This window comes from Lithobates pipiens, unplaced genomic scaffold (genome assembly GCF_037356315.1).
Source record: "Lithobates pipiens isolate NorthernLeopardFrog02 unplaced genomic scaffold, aLitPip1_a1.2 Scaffold_28, whole genome shotgun sequence".
Lineage (NCBI taxonomy): Eukaryota > Metazoa > Chordata > Amphibia > Anura > Ranidae > Lithobates > Lithobates pipiens.
This window is the reverse complement of record NW_027507789.1, coordinates 140,076,093-140,095,749: the sequence shown is the minus strand read 5'-3', so window position 1 is coordinate 140,095,749 and position 19,657 is coordinate 140,076,093. Positions and strand designations below refer to the sequence as shown.

Sequence of the window (19,657 nt, the reverse complement as noted above, 5' to 3'; positions counted from 1 at the left end):
AATATGAGCTTTTGGTCGGAAATTCTCAGAGTGTATGCTCCATCAGACTTTTGCTGGCGAAATTCCTGCCAGCAAAAGATTGAGAGCAGGTTCTCAATTTTTAGATCGGAAAAAATTCCGATTGGAAATTCCGATCGCCTGTACCAATTCCGACACGCAAAATTCCTACGCATGCTCGGAAACAATTTGATGCATGTTCTGAAGCATTGAGCTTAATTTTCTTGGCTCGTCGTAGTGTTATACGCCACCACGTTCTTGACGGTCGAAGGTTCAGAGAACTTTTGTGTGACTGTGTGTATGCAAGCCAAGCTTGAGCGGAATTCCATCGGAAAAAACATTCCAGTTTTTTCCAATGGAAAATCCGATCGTATGTATGTGGCATAAGAGTAGTTGTGTCCCCAAACACCCATTAGGTGACACCCATGGATAGAGATATGTATTTTATCTTACTGCTGAAGCTATTTGGATCCATAGATGGCTCTTTTCCTGTGATAAGGGTATACATTCCTTGATTTGCCAGTATCAAGCTATCCAAGAAAGCAATGGCTCCATTTTTTCCTCTTGTTCGAAGTATGTCCAAAAGGTGCCCTTAAATGCAAAGTGAGAAGTTAATGACAAAGTACAATTGTGTTAAGAGTAAAAAAAAAATTAAGCTACCTCCCCTGGTGGCCCAAATGTGTAAGTCCTCAGAGTCCTATAGCATGTGCTGGAACAACTATTCTACATTTTGGGTTTAAACTTATCCAGCTGCATAGTATAGCCCTAAATTTGAAACTGCTTTTCCCACGTTGGCCAAAATAACAGAGCCACTTTAATCCTGGTCTATGCAACAGCTGGCATTGGACCATTACCCCATTGGAAGCAAGGATACAAAGCCCTGTGTAAGCTCCAAGTCTTGGCATCATGCTTACACGAGCTGTAAACTCTGCCTGTTCCATGTGACAGCACTGGGCGACTGAGTGGCCAATCACTAAGCAAGACTTTAGACACCTTTTATTCTAAGGCATCTGGAAAATAATTAGCTGATTGAAACTGTTAGAAATTGAGGCTGGCTGATGTTCCATGTAATCTAGATTCCCACTCTATCAATCTTCCCTCCCATCACCATTCTCGCACACTTCCACTCTCTTTATTTGCCCTCTTACTTTTATTCTTATTGGGTCACTTTTCATCGTTAAAATATTTATTTTTCACATTATTATTATTCACATATCAATCCCTCTGGCATCCCACCAAGGTTTCCACATCTTGTCATATTTCTTTAAAGTCCCTTGTTTTATATATAACGCTTTCTCTTTAAGAATTACCACATTCATGCTATTTATCCATTCTCTACTGGACAGGGGTGACACCGACAACCATTTTAGGGCAATCTATTTCTTTGCCTGAAATAGGCATCTCAGGACCGCCGTCTGGCTGCTTCCCGGGTTTCCAACTCCCTAAACTAATCCCAGGAGACAATACTTCGCCTCCATCCTGGTGGAGGTTCCAAAAACGCGATCAATGGATCCTGTCACCTCCATCCAGTAGCGGATTAACTTCGGGCATCTCCAAAACATATGAATCATGTCTCCCTCCATGTCCCCGCACCGGGGGCAGCTTGTGTCCGGCCGTCTGCCAAATTGAAAAAGTTTACGAGGAGTATAATAGGTTCTATATAATAAGAACAGATGTGACATCCTCTGAGAGGGAGAGAGTGATACCAACGGAGCCAGTTCAAGAATTCGATTCCATTGTATTTCGGAGATATCTCCCACATCTTTTTCTCACTTCCTCTTGTACACAGGGGTCTCTATCCCTCCCATTCTCCCCTTGTTTATATGTGGGTATATTTTCGAAATTAAACCTTTTCCTGTTTCTGCATTAATTATTTTTTGAAGAACTGGGATTGCGCTCCATTCTAAGGTCCTCTCTCTAAACTGCTCCTCCAGTGCGTGCCTGACCTGTAAATGGCCCTCATGATACCAATCCCCTCTTAGGTCACCCAAGATATGAATCATCCTTTTTTATATTTTTTATCTGATAAGGTGATGGGAGGGAGGGGGGAACTGAGGGGATGTTCAATTTTGATGTATTTTGTAAACAAAATAAATATCTTAATAAAGAATTAAAGTTAAAAAAAAAAGAAATTGAGGCTGGCTTCACACTGTTGCGAATTGGATGCGGGTTTCCGGACTCCTGCTGTGAGCCGATACGTGTTCTAGTGTGAACGCAGCCTAAAGCATTTATTTATTTATTTATTTTAATTTAACAGCAAAAAACTTTATTTGTTACAAGTCCTGGACAGAAAGCAGTACAATATTTTGCAGACAAAAATCATTCCAAGCAACCATACATACAAGCACTAGAATGGTGTGAGTATGAGAAAATTGGTACCTTTTGGAATGGATTAAGGCTTTATTCATATTTGTGTGCCTGCATTTTCTTTTTACGACTGTGTGTCTTTTTAGGACATTTTTTGTTGTGCATTTTAACGTAATATGTGTTTTTGTTGATGGTAAAATAAAGTCTAGGTTGCTACAAAGTGGGGGCTTGTTGTCATCCACCAAAACACATGAAAATGCATGTGTGACATTTATGCGTGCCTTTTTTTTATGCGCTCCCATTGAAGACTATGGAGGCAAAAACACACAATATGCTGCATCAAATGAAGCGCCTGCACTTTTTTTCCCCAATCGCACTGCATCAGGAGACATAGGTGTGACAGGGCCTCATAAAAAATAATGGGCACTTGCTCTCGTTGGACATATGCAAAGCATTTGACACAGTATCGTGGCCCTACCTCCAGTATATACTATGTCACTGGGGGTTTGGTCCTCACTTCCTTAGCTGGATTGAGGCCCTGTACACCCAACCTCGTGCATATGTGAGGTACGCGGGTCACAGATCTGAATATTTTCCTATCCAACGAGGAACAAGACAGGGATGCCCCCTCTCCCCCCTGTTGTTTGCGTTAGCTATCGAGCCTCTGGCCGCACTAATTAGAGCCGATCCAAACATCAGGGGGTTGGAAATAGCGAATACAACTCATAAGATATGTATGTTTGCGGATGATGCCCTTCTGTTCGTTACGGCTCCGCATACCTTTGCCCAACCTATGCAAATTATTGGAAAAATTTACCAAAATTTCTGGTCTGGAAGTCAATCAAGCCAAGTCTAGGGCCCTTGACGTCTCTCTGCCGGAGGATGTGCTTAATCTCCTCCATAATAATTTCTCCTTCCAATGGTCCACATCCTCCATCCCATACCTAGGTATCCACTTGACGAAAGATCCCTCACACCTTTTCCAGTATAACTATCTCCCTATACTGCGGAAGATGACTAACCTTTTGGCCGCCTGGCAGCCGCTCTGTGTGTCGTGGCTAGGACGAATAGCTGCAGTCAAAATGACACTGCTCCCTAAGCTACTTTATTTATATCGGGTCCTTCCAATCCAAATCCCACCCTATTTCCACCGCCTTGTGCAGGGTAAAGTGTTTAAATATATATGGGGAGCTACTAGACCCAGGGTCTCTAAACTACTCTCTATCGTCACAAGGGGCAGGGCGGTCTAGGTGTGCCCAATTTTCGCTATTACTATTATGCAGCTCAGCTGGCTCAACTCACTTTGTATAGAAAAATTGTGTAAACTGCGCTTAGGTGAAAAATAATAAAATAAATAATGCTAGTAAAAATTATAGGCCGCAGCTTGAAGTGAGATACAGTCACTCAAATACAAATGGAAAATAGAAAAGAAGCAGCGCCAATAGTAAAAAATAAATAGAAAAATGACTATACAAAAATACAGTTGTATATAGAAAGTGTAATCAATCTGCACACAATATGAATACTATAAAACATGAAGTGAACATAACTAAAAATAAATTAAAAGTTCATTTAAAAAATGCAGGGAATCCAGGCGTTCCACATATCACCACTGTGATCACAAATACTTCTTGAGAAATCTTGTGCCCGTCACCAGATAAGTGATGCGCTTACCAGATACACAGATATTTAAAGCCTTGGGGATAATGAAACTAGCTCCAATCAAGCCTCCTGTGTCATAAGACCATCAGCATGGAAATATAGCCCAATCATAATCTCTGGAACTCCAGTGGGTCAATCACCAGCAACACCGTTGATAAAGAGAAAAAATGCTTCCATAGTGTAAAATCATCAAACGATTTATTTAAAATAAAAGAAACACACTTACAAAATAGCAGATTATTATCGAGTGTAGAGACAGGATAAAAAATACGCCGGCCGGCATACAAACAAACGAGCGTCCCGTCCTCCCCTCGTCGAACGTGGTGACGTCACTGCGTACCTTTCCAGACGCGTTTCGTCATAGATGACGTTATCAATGGGGAACGGGTAACGCAGCGACGCACCACCTTATATGTCCGGACCTCGTTCTGAAGTGCAAGTTCCGGTATAGAAACGCCATCTTTACTAATGGCAAGAATCACCCAGATACCCATACACTGAAGGGGAAAGGTGAGAACGAAAAAGGAAAAAAGGCAATAAAACTAAACGGAAAAAACGAATGACTTAAGTGCCAAATAGAGTGAACTGTATTGGTGTCAATAGACAATAATGAGGAAAAAATAATAAAGGCAATATTGTGTGTCCGAATCAAATCCTAAGTTCCGATATATGGAATGTGCACACATTTATCCATACAAGCAAGCGGAACCGCAGAGCATCTACGTGTCTTAATGAAAAAATTATTTGTGCAAAAATAGTGTGTATATATTAAAACATACATTAATATTAAAGGGTAGAATAAAATAATATTAAAAATCATTATGGAACCGCATGTGTGCAAATGAGCATGCGGAGACAATATATAGTAAGAAATATATAATAAATGACAAAAATTTAAAAAATTGGAAGAATATATACATATGTTACTTATGTGTATGTGACAGTTATATAAAGTGTACAGTGCATGTGTGTATAAAATTAAATTAAACAACCTGACACATTACAGCATAGCATGGCAAGCTGATATCTATATTCCATGGAATCATGCTATACATATATCCGAAGTGACAGGATAAAACAAAATATAAGGGGAGAAAAAAGGTGAGTTATCCCCAATATCCCACCCCAAAAGTTGCAATTATTATAAAGAGATCTAAACCATAACTGTACAATTAGATTAATAATCTATACCGGTTAGGCACTTCAGAATGAGTTTACAGGAAAGAGCCAATAAACATGATACATGCAAAAAATATATACACATATGCCTATATACACACCCCATAATAAATGGGAAAGACATACATATATATATGCACAACCTTCATCCATATGGTGACACCCGAAAAAGAGATAAAATTTTAATGAAAAATTCTCTTATCAGGAAATATTGGTAAAAATATGTGAAAAAAGGATGTGTCCACATATACAACCATTTCCCAAATAAAAAATATTTTTAAAAATATTTTTAAAAATTGTAATCGAAAAATATAGAAGATGCAACACGCACTACCACTTTAAAAAAGTTTTTTTCAATTCAAGAGTTATCAATAAAGGCGTTAATATCCGTTTCGATGTTTAATCCATATGGGGTATACGTTTTTAAACGATGGATCCAGGCCATCTCTAGTCTAGAAATGCCCCTCACCAAAGGGCTCCCTCGCCAATGTGGCTGAAATTTATCAATACCTAAAAATAGCGTTTTTGACGGATCCTTATTATGTGCAATCAAATAGTGTTTGGACACAGAATGTTTAGGGAAACCTGTCAAAATGTTGGTAATATGTTCGTTCAAACGCACCTGTAATGGGCGTTTGGTTCTGCCCACATATTGCAACCCACAGGGGCACTGGAGTAGATAAACCACCCCCGTGGTGCAACATGTGATACAGGGTTTTATAGTGTGAGTTTGCCCTGTAGCAGTCCCCTCGAACGAGGTGGTACGTCTTCTGGGGCAAGAATTAATAGAACACACCCTACATCTGCCACATTTATAATATCCAGTCAATTGATCAAAGAAACCCTTAGTTCTAAGTGGAGGATCAATGACATTGGGGGCCAGAGGGTTTCTTAATGATGAAGCACCCCTAAACACCACTCTGGGTTTCTCAGGAATTATGCCCCTTAGGGAGGCATCACTGCTGATAATATGCCAATGCTTCTTAATAAGTTGTTTTATTTGTTTCTGCTGGATAGAATAAGTAGTCACAAAGGGAACAGGCCCTCGGACATCGGCAGTTCGTGGGCCCTTCTCAGTGAGCAATTCATGCCGATCCAAATTCGTCACCATTTGGATGGTGTTATATAAAAAATCGAGCTGGTATCCTTTCTCTTGGAATCTTTTAGTAAGGACCTCAGCTTGAGACAAGAATTCACTGACATCAGAACAGTTACGTCTCAATCGGATATATTGACTTTTTGGTATTGAATTAAGCCAGGGAGTGTGATGACAACTGTCAGTAGGAATGAAGGAGTTTCTGTCAGTGTCTTTAAAAAATGTAGAGGTGACAAAACGTTCATCTTTTACCCCAATAACAAGGTCCAAAAAGTGGATCGTAGATTGACTGGTGACATAATTGAGTTGTATGCCCCTCTCATTCACGTTTAGAGAATCCAAAAAGGCATACAAATCATCGCCATTACCATCCCAAAGGAGGAGGACGTCATCAATGTACCTAGCCCATAGGACTATTTGGGGTACATTTTTAGCATAGATGACGTCCTCCTCCCATCGGGCCATAAAAAGATTCGCCAAGCTGGGGGCATATTTAGCCCCCATGGCTACACCCTTGACTTGTTTGTAGAATTGGTTGCAAAACCAAAAATAGTTATGTGTAGCTGCAAATTCAAGTAAACTCATAATGAAAGTAATTTGTTCAATTGGCAAGCCGGAATGTCTAGTTAAGTAAAATTGAACCGCTTCAAATCCCAAATGGTGTGGGATAATGGTGTACAGGGACGTGACGTCCGCTGTAACTAGCCAAATGCCAGATTTGGCTGTAATGGTTCCTAACATGTTGATAATATGTCTGGAATCTTTAACATATGAAGGGGTATCCTTCACCAGCGGTTGCAAATAAAAATCGATATATCTGCCCACCCGGGATGTGATGGAGTCTATCCCACTAACAATGGGTCGTCCCGGGGGGCAGATAGGATCTTTATGCAATTTGGGCAGATAATACATAATAGGGGTACGTGGGGTCTGTGGAATCAAGAATGAACTCTCTTTAGTATTCAGAATTCCCATCGTGCGACCTATGGCAACTATTCTTTCAAGCTCCTTTTTATATGAAGTAATAGGATCAGAAGGCAAAACTAGGTAAGTCTCAGAATCGCTTAAAATCCTATTCATTTCCAATAGATAGTCTGCACGGTCAAGAACCACTATTGCACCACCCTTATCAGCCGGTCGGATGACCAGATCTTGTCTATTACACAGGGAATCCAATCCCTCCTGTAGGATCTTACTCATCCTATTTCTTTTAATTTTAAGGGAATCAAGATCTTGTAGTACAAGGTCTCTAAATACTCGGAGGGCGGGTGGGAGTGTACCTGGAGGGTTGAAAAGGGAGGCGTTTGCTAAGCCCGAATGGGTCACCTGTGGGGTGGGAGTGTTGGAGACAACGTTTGAATTATTAGTTGAAACCCCAGCAATGTATCTTTTTATATTGAGTTTCCTTACGAATTTATGTACATCCATATAAGTTCGAAATTTATCTAAACTGGTTGGAGGCACAAACTTCAACCCCTTGTCTAAAATGGATTGTTCGGATAATGATAGGGTTTTGGAACTCAAATTAAAAATCCCTTTCCCTACTACATCCTCGGCCTTTTTTGTTGTTCTCCTTCTCCTCCCCCCTCTGGTTCCTCTCCTCTTTCTCCCAACCTTTTGGTTCCCTGTGTGGGTTTGGGAAAACCCCAACTACTGGGGCCCAAAAGCCCAAGAGGGCCCTGCTCTACAGGGATTGCACCTGGGGTCTGTCGGGAACTGGCCAGTGAAGTGCCCTCCCCAGAAGAAAATGGGGGTGGTATATTAAGTTCACCCTCAGGGCCATTGAAATCTCTCAATGGAAAGAAGGCATTTCTAATGGGAACATTATAATCCCATTCAGGGTAGCCGCCTACATTTTCTTGTATATGAGATCCATAATAATGTTCGTTATCACTGGGGTGATTCCATCTGTTTTGATAGTATGCAGGTGGACCACGTCCCCTTTGGTTGGGGTATTGACCCTGATCCCTCCCTCGTGGGGGGTAATTCCCAATATAGGGTAGGGGATACGATGTATTCACATTAGCATAACTATTAGAAGGTCTCGGGGGGCCGGGAGGTCTCCAAGCTCCCCGATGGGGAGCTGAACCCCTATTATTACCACGCCCCCTTCTTGGGGATTGGTAAGATTGATGGATCATGTTCTGTTGGATTTGGTTAACAGGGTATGGACGTTTAGATCCAGGAGGTTGTGTGGATGAAGGGCACCTATCATCTGCCAACCTTTCTGGTTGGGTGGCTGTAATTTCCATATTAGTAGGTTTAGGAAGATCCTCCAATAATTTTTTCTGCCATTCAAAAACAATATTACTATTGTAATCTGCCAGGTCCCTATTATATTTTTTCTTTTTCTTAATTCTTTGATCTCTATCCTCCTTCTCCAAAATTTTTAAAAGATTTTGAGATTTCTCCTGGTATTCCACACTACCCTTAGCCGAAGTGAGATTAACTTGAAGACCTTTGATTTCATCATCAAGTTTAGATAATTTGGCCGTTTTTCTACCAACCAGAAATCTCAAAAAGGCCACTCCAGCTGTATTAAAGTATTTAAACCATTCTTCCAACTCAATATCACCTTTTTGGGGGGGCTACTTCCCACCTCAGGCTCCTGGGGACCATGCCATGTTTGATATATGTTTCTAAATAGGCAATGTCCCATTTAGTATGGTTCTCAGAAACCATGAGGTTTTTTAGTCTGACAAACATCCCCCCTAAATCCTTAGATGGACATCTTTGACTTCAGAGCCACTAAAGTGGTGGATGTCGATGGTGTGTTTGAAGTGTATAGGGATGATGAGGGGGATTTAGGGGGGATGTTTGTCAGACTAAAAAACCTCATGGTTTCTGAGAACCATACTAAATGGGACATTGCCTATTTAGAAACATATATCAAACATGGCATGGTCCCCAGGAGCCTGAGGTGGGAAGTAGCCCCCCAAAAAGGTGATATTGAGTTGGAAGAATGGTTTAAATACTTTAATACAGCTGGAGTGGCCTTTTTGAGATTTCTGGTTGGTAGAAAAACGGCCAAATTATCTAAACTTGATGATGAAATCAAAGGTCTTCAAGTTAATCTCACTTCGGCTAAGGGTAGTGTGGAATACCAGGAGAAATCTCAAAATCTTTTAAAAATTTTGGAGAAGGAGGATAGAGATCAAAGAATTAAGAAAAAGAAAAAATATAATAGGGACCTGGCAGATTACAATAGTAATATTGTTTTTGAATGGCAGAAAAAATTATTGGAGGATCTTCCTAAACCTACTAATATGGAAATTACAGCCACCCAACCAGAAAGGTTGGCAGATGATAGGTGCCCTTCATCCACACAACCTCCTGGATCTAAACGTCCATACCCTGTTAACCAAATCCAACAGAACATGATCCATCAATCTTACCAATCCCCAAGAAGGGGGCGTGGTAATAATAGGGGTTCAGCTCCCCATCGGGGAGCTTGGAGACCTCCCGGCCCCCCGAGACCTTCTAATAGTTATGCTAATGTGAATACATCGTATCCCCTACCCTATATTGGGAATTACCCCCCACGAGGGAGGGATCAGGGTCAATACCCCAACCAAAGGGGACGTGGTCCACCTGCATACTATCAAAACAGATGGAATCACCCCAGTGATAACGAACATTATTATGGATCTCATATACAAGAAAATGTAGGCGGCTACCCTGAATGGGATTATAATGTTCCCATTAGAAATGCCTTCTTTCCATTGAGAGATCTCAATGGCCCTGAGGGTGAACTTAATATACCACCCCCATTTTCTTCTGGGGAGGGCACTTCACTGGCCAGTTCCTGACAGACCCCAGGTGCAATCCCTGTAGAGCAGGGCCCTCTTGGGCTTTTGGGCCCCAGTAGTTGGGGTTTTCCCAAACCCACACAGGGAACCAAAAGGTTGGGAGAAAGAGGAGAGGAACCAGAGGGGGGAGGAGAAGGAGAACAACAAAAAAGGCCGAGGATGTAGTAGGGAAAGGGATTTTTAATTTGAGTTCCAAAACCCTATCATTATCCGAACAATCCATTTTAGACAAGGGGTTGAAGTTTGTGCCTCCAACCAGTTTAGATAAATTTCGAACTTATATGGATGTACATAAATTCGTAAGGAAACTCAATATAAAAAGATACATGGCTGGGGTTTCAACTAATAATTCAAACGTTGTCTCCAACACTCCCACCCCACAGGTGACCCATTCGGGCTTAGCAAACGCCTCCCTTTTCAACCCTCCAGGTACACTCCCACCCGCCCTCAGAGTATTTAGAGACCTTGTACTACAAGATCTTGATTCCCTTAAAATTAAAAGAAATAGGATGAGTAAGATCCTACAGGAGGGATTGGATTCCCTGTGTAATAGACAAGATCTGGTCATCCGACCGGCTGATAAGGGTGGTGCAATAGTGGTTCTTGACCGTGCAGACTATCTATTGGAAATGAATAGGATTTTAAGCGATTCTGAGACTTACCTAGTATTGCCTTCTGATCCTATTACTTCATATAAAAAGGAGCTTGAAAGAATAGTTGCCATAGGTCGCACAATGGGAATTCTGAATACTAAAGAGAGTTCATTCTTGATTCCACAGACCCCACGTACCCCTATTATGTATTATCTGCCCAAATTGCATAAAGATCCTATCTGCCCCCCGGGACGACCCATTGTTAGTGGGATAGACTCCATCACATCCCGGGTGGGCAGATATATCGATTTTTATTTGCAACCGCTGGTGAAGGATACCCCTTCATATGTTAAAGATTCCAGACATATTATCAACATGTTAGGAACCATTACAGCCAAATCTGGCATTTGGCTAGTTACAGCGGACGTCACGTCCCTGTACACCATTATCCCACACCATTTGGGATTTGAAGCGGTTCAATTTTACTTAACTAGACATTCCGGATTGCCAATTGAACAAATTACTTTCATTATGAGTTTACTTGAATTTGCAGCTACACATAACTATTTTTGGTTTTGCAACCAATTCTACAAACAAGTCAAGGGTTTAGCCATGGGGGCTAAATATGCCCCCAGCTTGGCGAATCTTTTTATGACCCGATGGGAGGAGGACATCATCTATGCTAAAAATGTACCCCAAATAGTCCTATGGGCTAGGTACATTGATGACGTCCTCCTCCTTTGGGATGGTAATGGCGATGATTTGTATGCCTTTTTGGATTCTCTAAACGTGAATGAGAGGGGCATACAACTCAATTATGTCACCAGTCAATCTACGATCCACTTTTTGGACCTTGTTATTGGGGTAAAAGATGAACGTTTTGTCACCTCTACATTTTTTAAAGACACTGACAGAAACTCCTTCATTCCTACTGACAGTTGTCATCACACTCCCTGGCTTAATTCAATACCAAAAAGTCAATATATCCGATTGAGACGTAACTGTTCTGATGTCAGTGAATTCTTGTCTCAAGCTGAGGTCCTTACTAAAAGATTCCAAGAGAAAGGATACCAGCTCGATTTTTTATATAACACCATCCAAATGGTGACGAATTTGGATCGGCATGAATTGCTCACTGAGAAGGGCCCACGAACTGCCGATGTCCGAGGGCCTGTTCCCTTTGTGACTACTTATTCTATCCAGCAGAAACAAATAAAACAACTTATTAAGAAGCATTGGCATATTATCAGCAGTGATGCCTCCCTAAGGGGCATAATTCCTGAGAAACCCAGAGTGGTGTTTAGGGGTGCTTCATCATTAAGAAACCGTCTGGCCCCCAATGTCATTGATCCTCCACTTAGAACTAAGGGTTTCTTTGATCAATTGACTGGATATTATAAATGTGGCAGATGTAGGGTGTGTTCTATTAATTCTTGCCCCAGAAGACGTACCACCTCGTTCGAGGGGACTGCTACAGGGCAAACTCACACTATAAAACCCTGTATCACATGTTGCACCACGGGGGTGGTTTATCTACTCCAGTGCCCCTGTGGGTTGCAATATGTGGGCAGAACCAAACGCCCATTACAGGTGCGTTTGAACGAACATATTACCAACATTTTGACAGGTTTCCCTAAACATTCTGTGTCCAAACACTATTTGATTGCACATAATAAGGATCCGTCAAAAACGCTATTTTTAGGTATTGATAAATTTCAGCCACATTGGCGAGGGAGCCCTTTGGTGAGGGGCATTTCTAGACTAGAGATGGCCTGGATCCATCGTTTAAAAACGTATACCCCATATGGATTAAACATCGAAACGGATATTAACGCCTTTATTGATAACTCTTGAATTGAAAAAAACTTTTTTAAAGTGGTAGTGCGTGTTGCATCTTCTATATTTTTCGATTACAATTTTTTAAAATATTTTTAAAAATATTTTTTATTTGCGAAATGGTTGTATATGTGGACACATCCTTTTTTCACATATTTTTACCAATATTTCCTGATTTTTCGGGTGTCACCATATGGATGAAGGTTGTGCATATATATATGTATGTCTTTCCCATTTATTATGGGGTGTGTATATAGGCATATTTGTATATATTTTTTGCATGTATCATGTTTATTGGCTCTTTCCTGTAAACTCATTCTGAAGTGCCTAACCGGTATAGATTATTAATCTAATTGTACAGTTATGGTTTAGATCTCTTTATAATAATTGCAACTTTTGGGGTGGGATATTGGGGATAACTCACCTTTTTTCTCCCCTTATATTTTGTTTTATCCTGTCACTTCGGATATATGTATAGCATGATTCCATGGAATATAGATATCAGCTTGCCATGCTATGCTGTAATGTGTCAGGTTGTTTAATTTAATTTTATACACACATGCACTGTACACTTTATATAACTGTCACATACACATAAGTAACATATGTATATATTCTTCCAATTTTTTAAATTTTTGTCATTTATTATATATTTCTTACTATATATTGTCTCCGCATGCTCATTTGCACACATGCGGTTCCATAATGATTTTTTATATTATTTTATTCTACCCTTTAATATTAATGTATGTTTTAATATATACACACTATTTTTGCACAAATAATTTTTTCATTAAGACACGTAGATGCTCTGCGGTTCCGCTTGCTTGTATGGATAAATGTGTGCACATTCCATATATCGGAACTTAGGATTTGATTCGGACACACAATATTGCCTTTATTATTTTTTCCTCATTATTGTCTATTGACACCAATACAGTTCACTCTATTTGGCACTTAAGTCATTAGTTTTTTCCGTTTAGTTTTATTGCCTTTTTTCCTTTTTCGTTCTCACCTTTCCCCTTCAGTGTATGGGTATCTGGGTGATTCTTGCCATTAGTAAAGATGGCGTTTCTATACCGGAACTTGCACTTCAGAACGAGGTCCGGACATATAAGGTGGTGCGTCGCTGCGTTACCCGTTCCCCATTGATAACGTCATCTATGACGAAACGCGTCTGGAAAGGTACGCAGTGACGTCACCACGTTCGACGAGGGGAGGACGGGACGCTCGTTTGTTTGTATGCCGGCCGGCGTATTTTTTATCCTGTCTCTACGCTCGATAATAAGCTGCTATTTTGTAAGTGTGTTTCTTTTATTTTAAATAAATCGTTTGATGATTTTACACTATGGAAGCATTTTTTCTCTTTATCAACGGTGTTGCTGGTGATTGACCCACTGGAGTTCCAGAGATTATGATTGGGCTATATTTCCATGCTGATGGTCTTATGACACAGGAGGCTTGATTGGAGCTAGTTTCATTATCCCCAAGGCTTTAAATATCTGTGTATCTGGTAAGCGCATTACTTATCTGGTGACGGGCACAAGATTTCTCAAGAAGTATTTGTGATCACAGTGGTGATATGTGGAACGCCTGGATTCCCTGCATTTTTTAAATGAACTTTTAATTTATTTTTAGTTATGTTCACTTCATGTTTTATAGTATTCATATTGTGTGCAGATTGATTACACTTTCTATATACAACTGTATTTTTGTATAGTCATTTTTCTATTTATTTTTTACTATTGGCGCTGCTTCTTTTCTATTTTTCAACTCACTTTGTATCATGCGAAAGCGGAAATACCGCTATGGGTTAGTCTAGAGGCCGTGGACACTCACCCTATAACAATATCTAATCTCCTATGGCTCCCCCCCCACACAGAGAGGTAAACCCACCAATCCGGTTACGTTACACTCCCTCAGAGTCTGGGACATGACCCACAAGTCTTTTCGACTCAAATCTCAGCACCTACCTTTACTTTCTATTTTTGGACACCCATCATTCGCCCCGGCCTTCTCCGAGCCAGGCCGGTTCGCGGCGTGGTCTCGGGTAGGCCTGGACCAAATTTGTACCCTAACAAGTAATGGACGGATCAAGGCTTTCCCCATTTTACAAGCCCAATCTCACGTTCCCAATGGGGAGCATTTCCGCTACCTACAAATTGCCCATTTTATTAATTTGTTGCCCAAACCTGATAAAGCACATGACTACATGTCAACCTACGAGAAAATATGTGATACTGACCCACACGCCCCTGGTATTATCTCTCTGTTATATTCTCATTATACTTGCACCCCTCCCACCTTACGCCACCAGATGGTCCGTAGACCTCAATATAGAACTAGATGCTGATTCATGGACTATGATCTGGGACAACACAAGTAAAGCCTCCCAAAACGTTATTGCCTCGGAAGCAAATTTTAAGGTTCTCATGCGGTGGTACCTGGTCCCGGCAAGAATAGCCAAATTTGTCCCTAATTACCCCGCTACATGTTTTAGGGGATGCAGTGAAACAGGCACCCATCTCCATATCTGGTAGACGTGCCGGGTTGTCCAACGGTTTTGGGCGACGACGTTCCAGATGGCGTCAGTACTCTTGGGGGACCCCCTTGTCACCTAGGGCTTTGGCCCTACTTAACCTCACACCCCGAAATTGTACTCGGAGCCAGCTATCCTTATTCCTCCAGCTAACCAAAGCGGCTAAACAAACGATTGCTAGAGCCTGGAAGACCCCGACACTCTCTATAGCGGAACTTAAGAACAGGGTCACGCAGGCCATGATCCATTGCAAGATTGAAGCGAAAGTTTTAGACCATATGCCCCGATTCCATAGGGTTTGGCAACCCTGGATTCAACATTTTCTCCCCTCTGATTTAGATCCCGACCTCTTAGAACCCTGAGCTACTCTTAAAGATATGATCACCTTCAGCACATGGCGGCCTGGGCCCGTGCGGGCTGATTGACCAATCTTCCCTCCTTTCCCCTATGCCTTTCTCTCTTCTTCCCTCTCCCTTTTCCTCTTTTATTCCTATCCTTATTTCCAGTCTACCTGCTCTTTCTTTCTTTTTCTTTCCTATACCTGAAAATTCTGCTTTCGCAGTACCTGTACTCCTCTGTACAGTATGTTTTTGTTATCTAATGGGAGTAACCTACCTCTCCAACCCCGGGGACTCCGGATAGTTTGGGTTCCTGACTGTTTTATAATGCAATTACTCTCTGCCTTGATTAGAAAGACATGTCTGTATTTTTTCCTTGCAATTGTTTTATAGAGAACGTGTGACACTAACATGGTCATTTTGTTATATATACATTGTAATATTGGAATTTTGACTGTAATGTACTGTGTTAATTTTCTGTTACTTGATAATAAAATTTAAACAGAAAAAATAATGGGATTCTCCCTGTTGTATCAAACAGATACTACAAACAGAAACAGATATTCTGCACTGTGTAATCAAATTTAAATAATAGGAAATATTGCTTTGTAAGGGCTTGTTCACACTTTCTGTGGTCTCCAAAGAGCGATCTGCAGTCTGATTGCTCTTCAGAGAGCATTTGACAGGTGGTAAGGAGGCATTGTATTGCTTTCCTTGAACCTTGCATTAGCTCGCTGCAAACGTGTGCATTGCATGTGGTTGACAGGCACTTGCATAGTGGCCCAATTGAATGGGTTGAGCTCAGTGGGCGCTATGCCTGGCATAGTGATGGGAGGTATAATTTCTGCTGTGATCCACAAAGCAATGTGTTGCAGTTCTGAACTTTGTACACCCCCAGCCACAGCCTTTGCAGCTAAAAGCGGAGTGGTTGAGGGCAGTAAAAACACAGAACTACCTGTGCCTGATTCCGCAAGCATTTGCATCAATTTTAACAACATTACTGACAACTTCAGGAAGTTCTTACCACCTCCACTTTAAAAACCTGTTGCTATGGCAGTGAAATTTGACTGTTGCTTCCCAGAGTGGGAAACTTTGCGGGTAATTTAGAGCAGCTCTGAGCTGGCATACAGAGGTATTCCAGTACTCCAATTGGAACATGTCTGTGCTGAGAAACTGTCATCTATGTGCTAATAAAAAAAAATAGTAATAATAATAATAATTCATCACAAATCATATAATGCAATAGCATAAATCATTCACAAATGATACACAAGCTGTAGTGCGAATCTCCGCCATTGGTACTTTAACACTAAATACCGGGGTTATGGCAGCAGATAGCTGCCATAATCCCGGTATTTTCAACAATGGTGAGCGGCTGGCTTTCAGATAAAAGTAGTCTCTGTGGCAGATTTCCCACAAGATCACTTTTATCGGGAGCGGGAGAGGGAGAGGGAAACCCCCTGCCCCATTTCGGTCTTCGCCACATCTTATCGGAGCCATCAGTAGTGGTGGAGACAATCGTGGCCTTTCTCCTCTGAGATATGGAGCCAAGTGAGAGAAATATGGCTCCTGCTCACCTCCATAACTTTGAATGGTGGAAGCAAGGTCAAACGTCACTTCCGCCCAATGGTCTTACAGGGGAAATTTATTTAAGAGGTCCTCCTGTCATGCTTTTTTTCTATTACACATGTGAGGTATCACCACAATCGTTAGAGTGAGAGCAATAATTCTAGCACTAGACCTCCTCTGTAACTCTAAACATGTAACCTGTAGACATTTTTAAATGTCGCCTATGGAGATTTTAAGGGTCAAAGTTTGTCACCATTCCACAAGCTGGAGCAATTTTGAAGCGTGACATGTTGGGTATCAATTTACTTAGCGTAACATTATCTTTCACAATATAATAAAAAAATGGGCTAATTTTACTGTTGTCTTATTTTTAAATAAGTGGATAGTTGTGCTAAATTGGTACGTGTCCAAGTCGGCTTCCTATGATGCTCACATTATGATGTATGTAACGTGATTGTTAATGCTTGCTATGTTGTATAAATGTACTCCTTATGAAAAGACCCTGGGAAAAGGACTCTTCACAGGTCCTGAAACACGTATATCAGGAGACAACCATTTACAACCAGCTTGTGCTATTGTTTGAATCTACTGTACAGTGATTAGGGATAAGCCGAACACACCCCGGTTCGGTTCGCACCAGAACCTTCGAATGGACCAAAAATTCATACGAACTTTAGAAACCTATTAAAGTCTATGGGACTCGAACGTTCGAAATCAAAAGTGCTAATTTGAAAGGCTAATATGCAAGATATGCAACAGACAACACAAGCAATAAGGGGTATCTTCAGATATATACTGTGCTGGAGGCACACAACACCCACTTTAACTCCTGCAGATGCCTGAGAAAAGAACTCTGTCCCTGCCTATCTTGCTCTTTCCCTGCACGCCGGAACACACTACAAAAGGCCGCCGCTCTGGCGGCTTTATATAGTGTGGGGCGTGTACTAAACCCCCTGAGCTATAATTTCCCACAGGCATCCTGCCTGTGGCCAATTATGGCTCTCCTCGCTGCTGGCGCTGTGATTGGCCAAGCATGCGGGGTCCCTTGGCCAATCATGAGCCAGCAATGCACTGTGATGGCGTAGTGCATTTTGGGGCATTCGTACCACATGAATTTGGTGCCAAAGGGCCACAAAATTCTGAAGTTGCCAAACAGACGAACGGCCGATGTTCGAGTCGAACACCGAGCTCATCCCTAACGGTGTTGTATGCACCAACTTTTAATCTGTCAATAAATAAATTTGTAATTAATATATGTATTCATTTCCGTTAAATTCCCCACACATACATGGGGGGGTACCTCCAATTTTGGGTTCTATATTTGGGATACTGGCAACAACATGGGTTTGCTTGGATGGGATCTTTAATTTCTATAAAGTATTGCAACAACTGCCATTTTATTCTCGGTGTCTGAAAAAAATATATATAATTTTTGCGGGTTCTAAGTAATTTTCTAGCAAAAAATAATTATTTCAACTTGTAAACAAGTATCAAAAAAGAGGCTCCTTAAGTGGTTAAAAATGAAAATGAAAGCATTACCGTAAGTGTGAATTAATAAATGTCCAAATCATCAGCTTTCTCATCCCATGTGAAATGAAGCATGTAGTGAAAATGTAGATCCAAAGTTCATGAAGTGCAACACAGTGATATATCAGACAGCAAAACCTTTTCTTAGCACACAAACTTCCTTGTGAAAAACCATGTTCACCCAAATCCACCTCATGAAACAGATGCACATACTTCTCACCTTATAGTTAGACCCTCAAAAGTTCTAAGAGGTCTAACTGCAGTTTGTTATAGAGAGTGATATTGTCATGGCCACTCGGGCACTCCGGTCGTATTCAAGAGACTCACCCGTAGAGATCCGTCGTGGAGATCTCGTCGTTTCCCGTTGACGCGCGCTAAAGCCAACGAACGCGTTCGCGTCAACACGAACGCACACGCACGCGGGTCACGAACGGGTGCACGTCTACGTGCGAGGGCGCGCTGACCCGTCGTACGTCCGTTTGGCGCCCTAAGGCCTTCTTAAGTCACAGGCTCCCTTCCATCCGTGCTGTCCGGTCTACAGCGTGTCCGTGATCCGTGTTGTTTGCATCTGAACCTGTTATCTGATTCCTGACCTCCGGCTTGTTCCCTTGACTCTGATTGATTGCTGCCTGCCTACGACTTCTGCCTGTTTGACTACGTTTTCTGCCTCATCCCTTTGTACCGTGCTGATCCTCTCCTGCTGACCCGGCCTGTATCTGACTCCGCTGTTCCTGCTACCTACCTGAGTTCCTGCATTACAGAACATCTGCTTACCAGCCAGTTCCCGCACTTGTGCCTGCCAGGGACAGTCAAGCACCATCCGCTATACCAGTCTGTTATCTGTGCCCAGCTGACCTTCCGGACCAATACCATCTACCAGGCACTTGTGCCCTCTGGACTGTCGAATACCTGTCTCCACCTTCAGGGGTCCGATAGCCAGGGGATACGAGGGGCCGCTTCCTGCATTCCAGGCTCACCACCAGGTACGTGACAGTACCGGACAGCCATGTCCGAGCCTGCGCAGGGAGCCTCCTCCATGGACGAACTCTGCCATCATCTGGCCGGCCTTACTCAAGCAGTCAAGAGTCTGCAGGAGGGCTACGGAAGACTGGAAGAACAAGTCCAGGCACTATCTGCTTCAGCACCAGCCGCCCCAGGGGCCCATGCTTCGCCCTCAGTAGTTATGTTGCCACCGGAACCCAGGG

At 41.9% G+C, this 19,657-nt stretch overlaps 1 protein-coding gene across 2 annotated transcripts in view; it reads right to left on the bottom strand.

Annotated features, from left to right (window-relative positions):
• Positions 1-19,657, bottom strand: part of CARD14 (caspase recruitment domain family member 14) — a 194,175-nt gene that overhangs the window by 115,227 nt on the left and 59,291 nt on the right. For both annotated transcript variants that reach the window (XM_077459619.1, XM_077459618.1), the window contains exon 4: positions 451-588. In XM_077459619.1, coding sequence (XP_077315745.1) covers positions 451-588 — 138 coding nt within the window. The remainder of the gene's footprint in view (positions 1-450; positions 589-19,657) is intronic.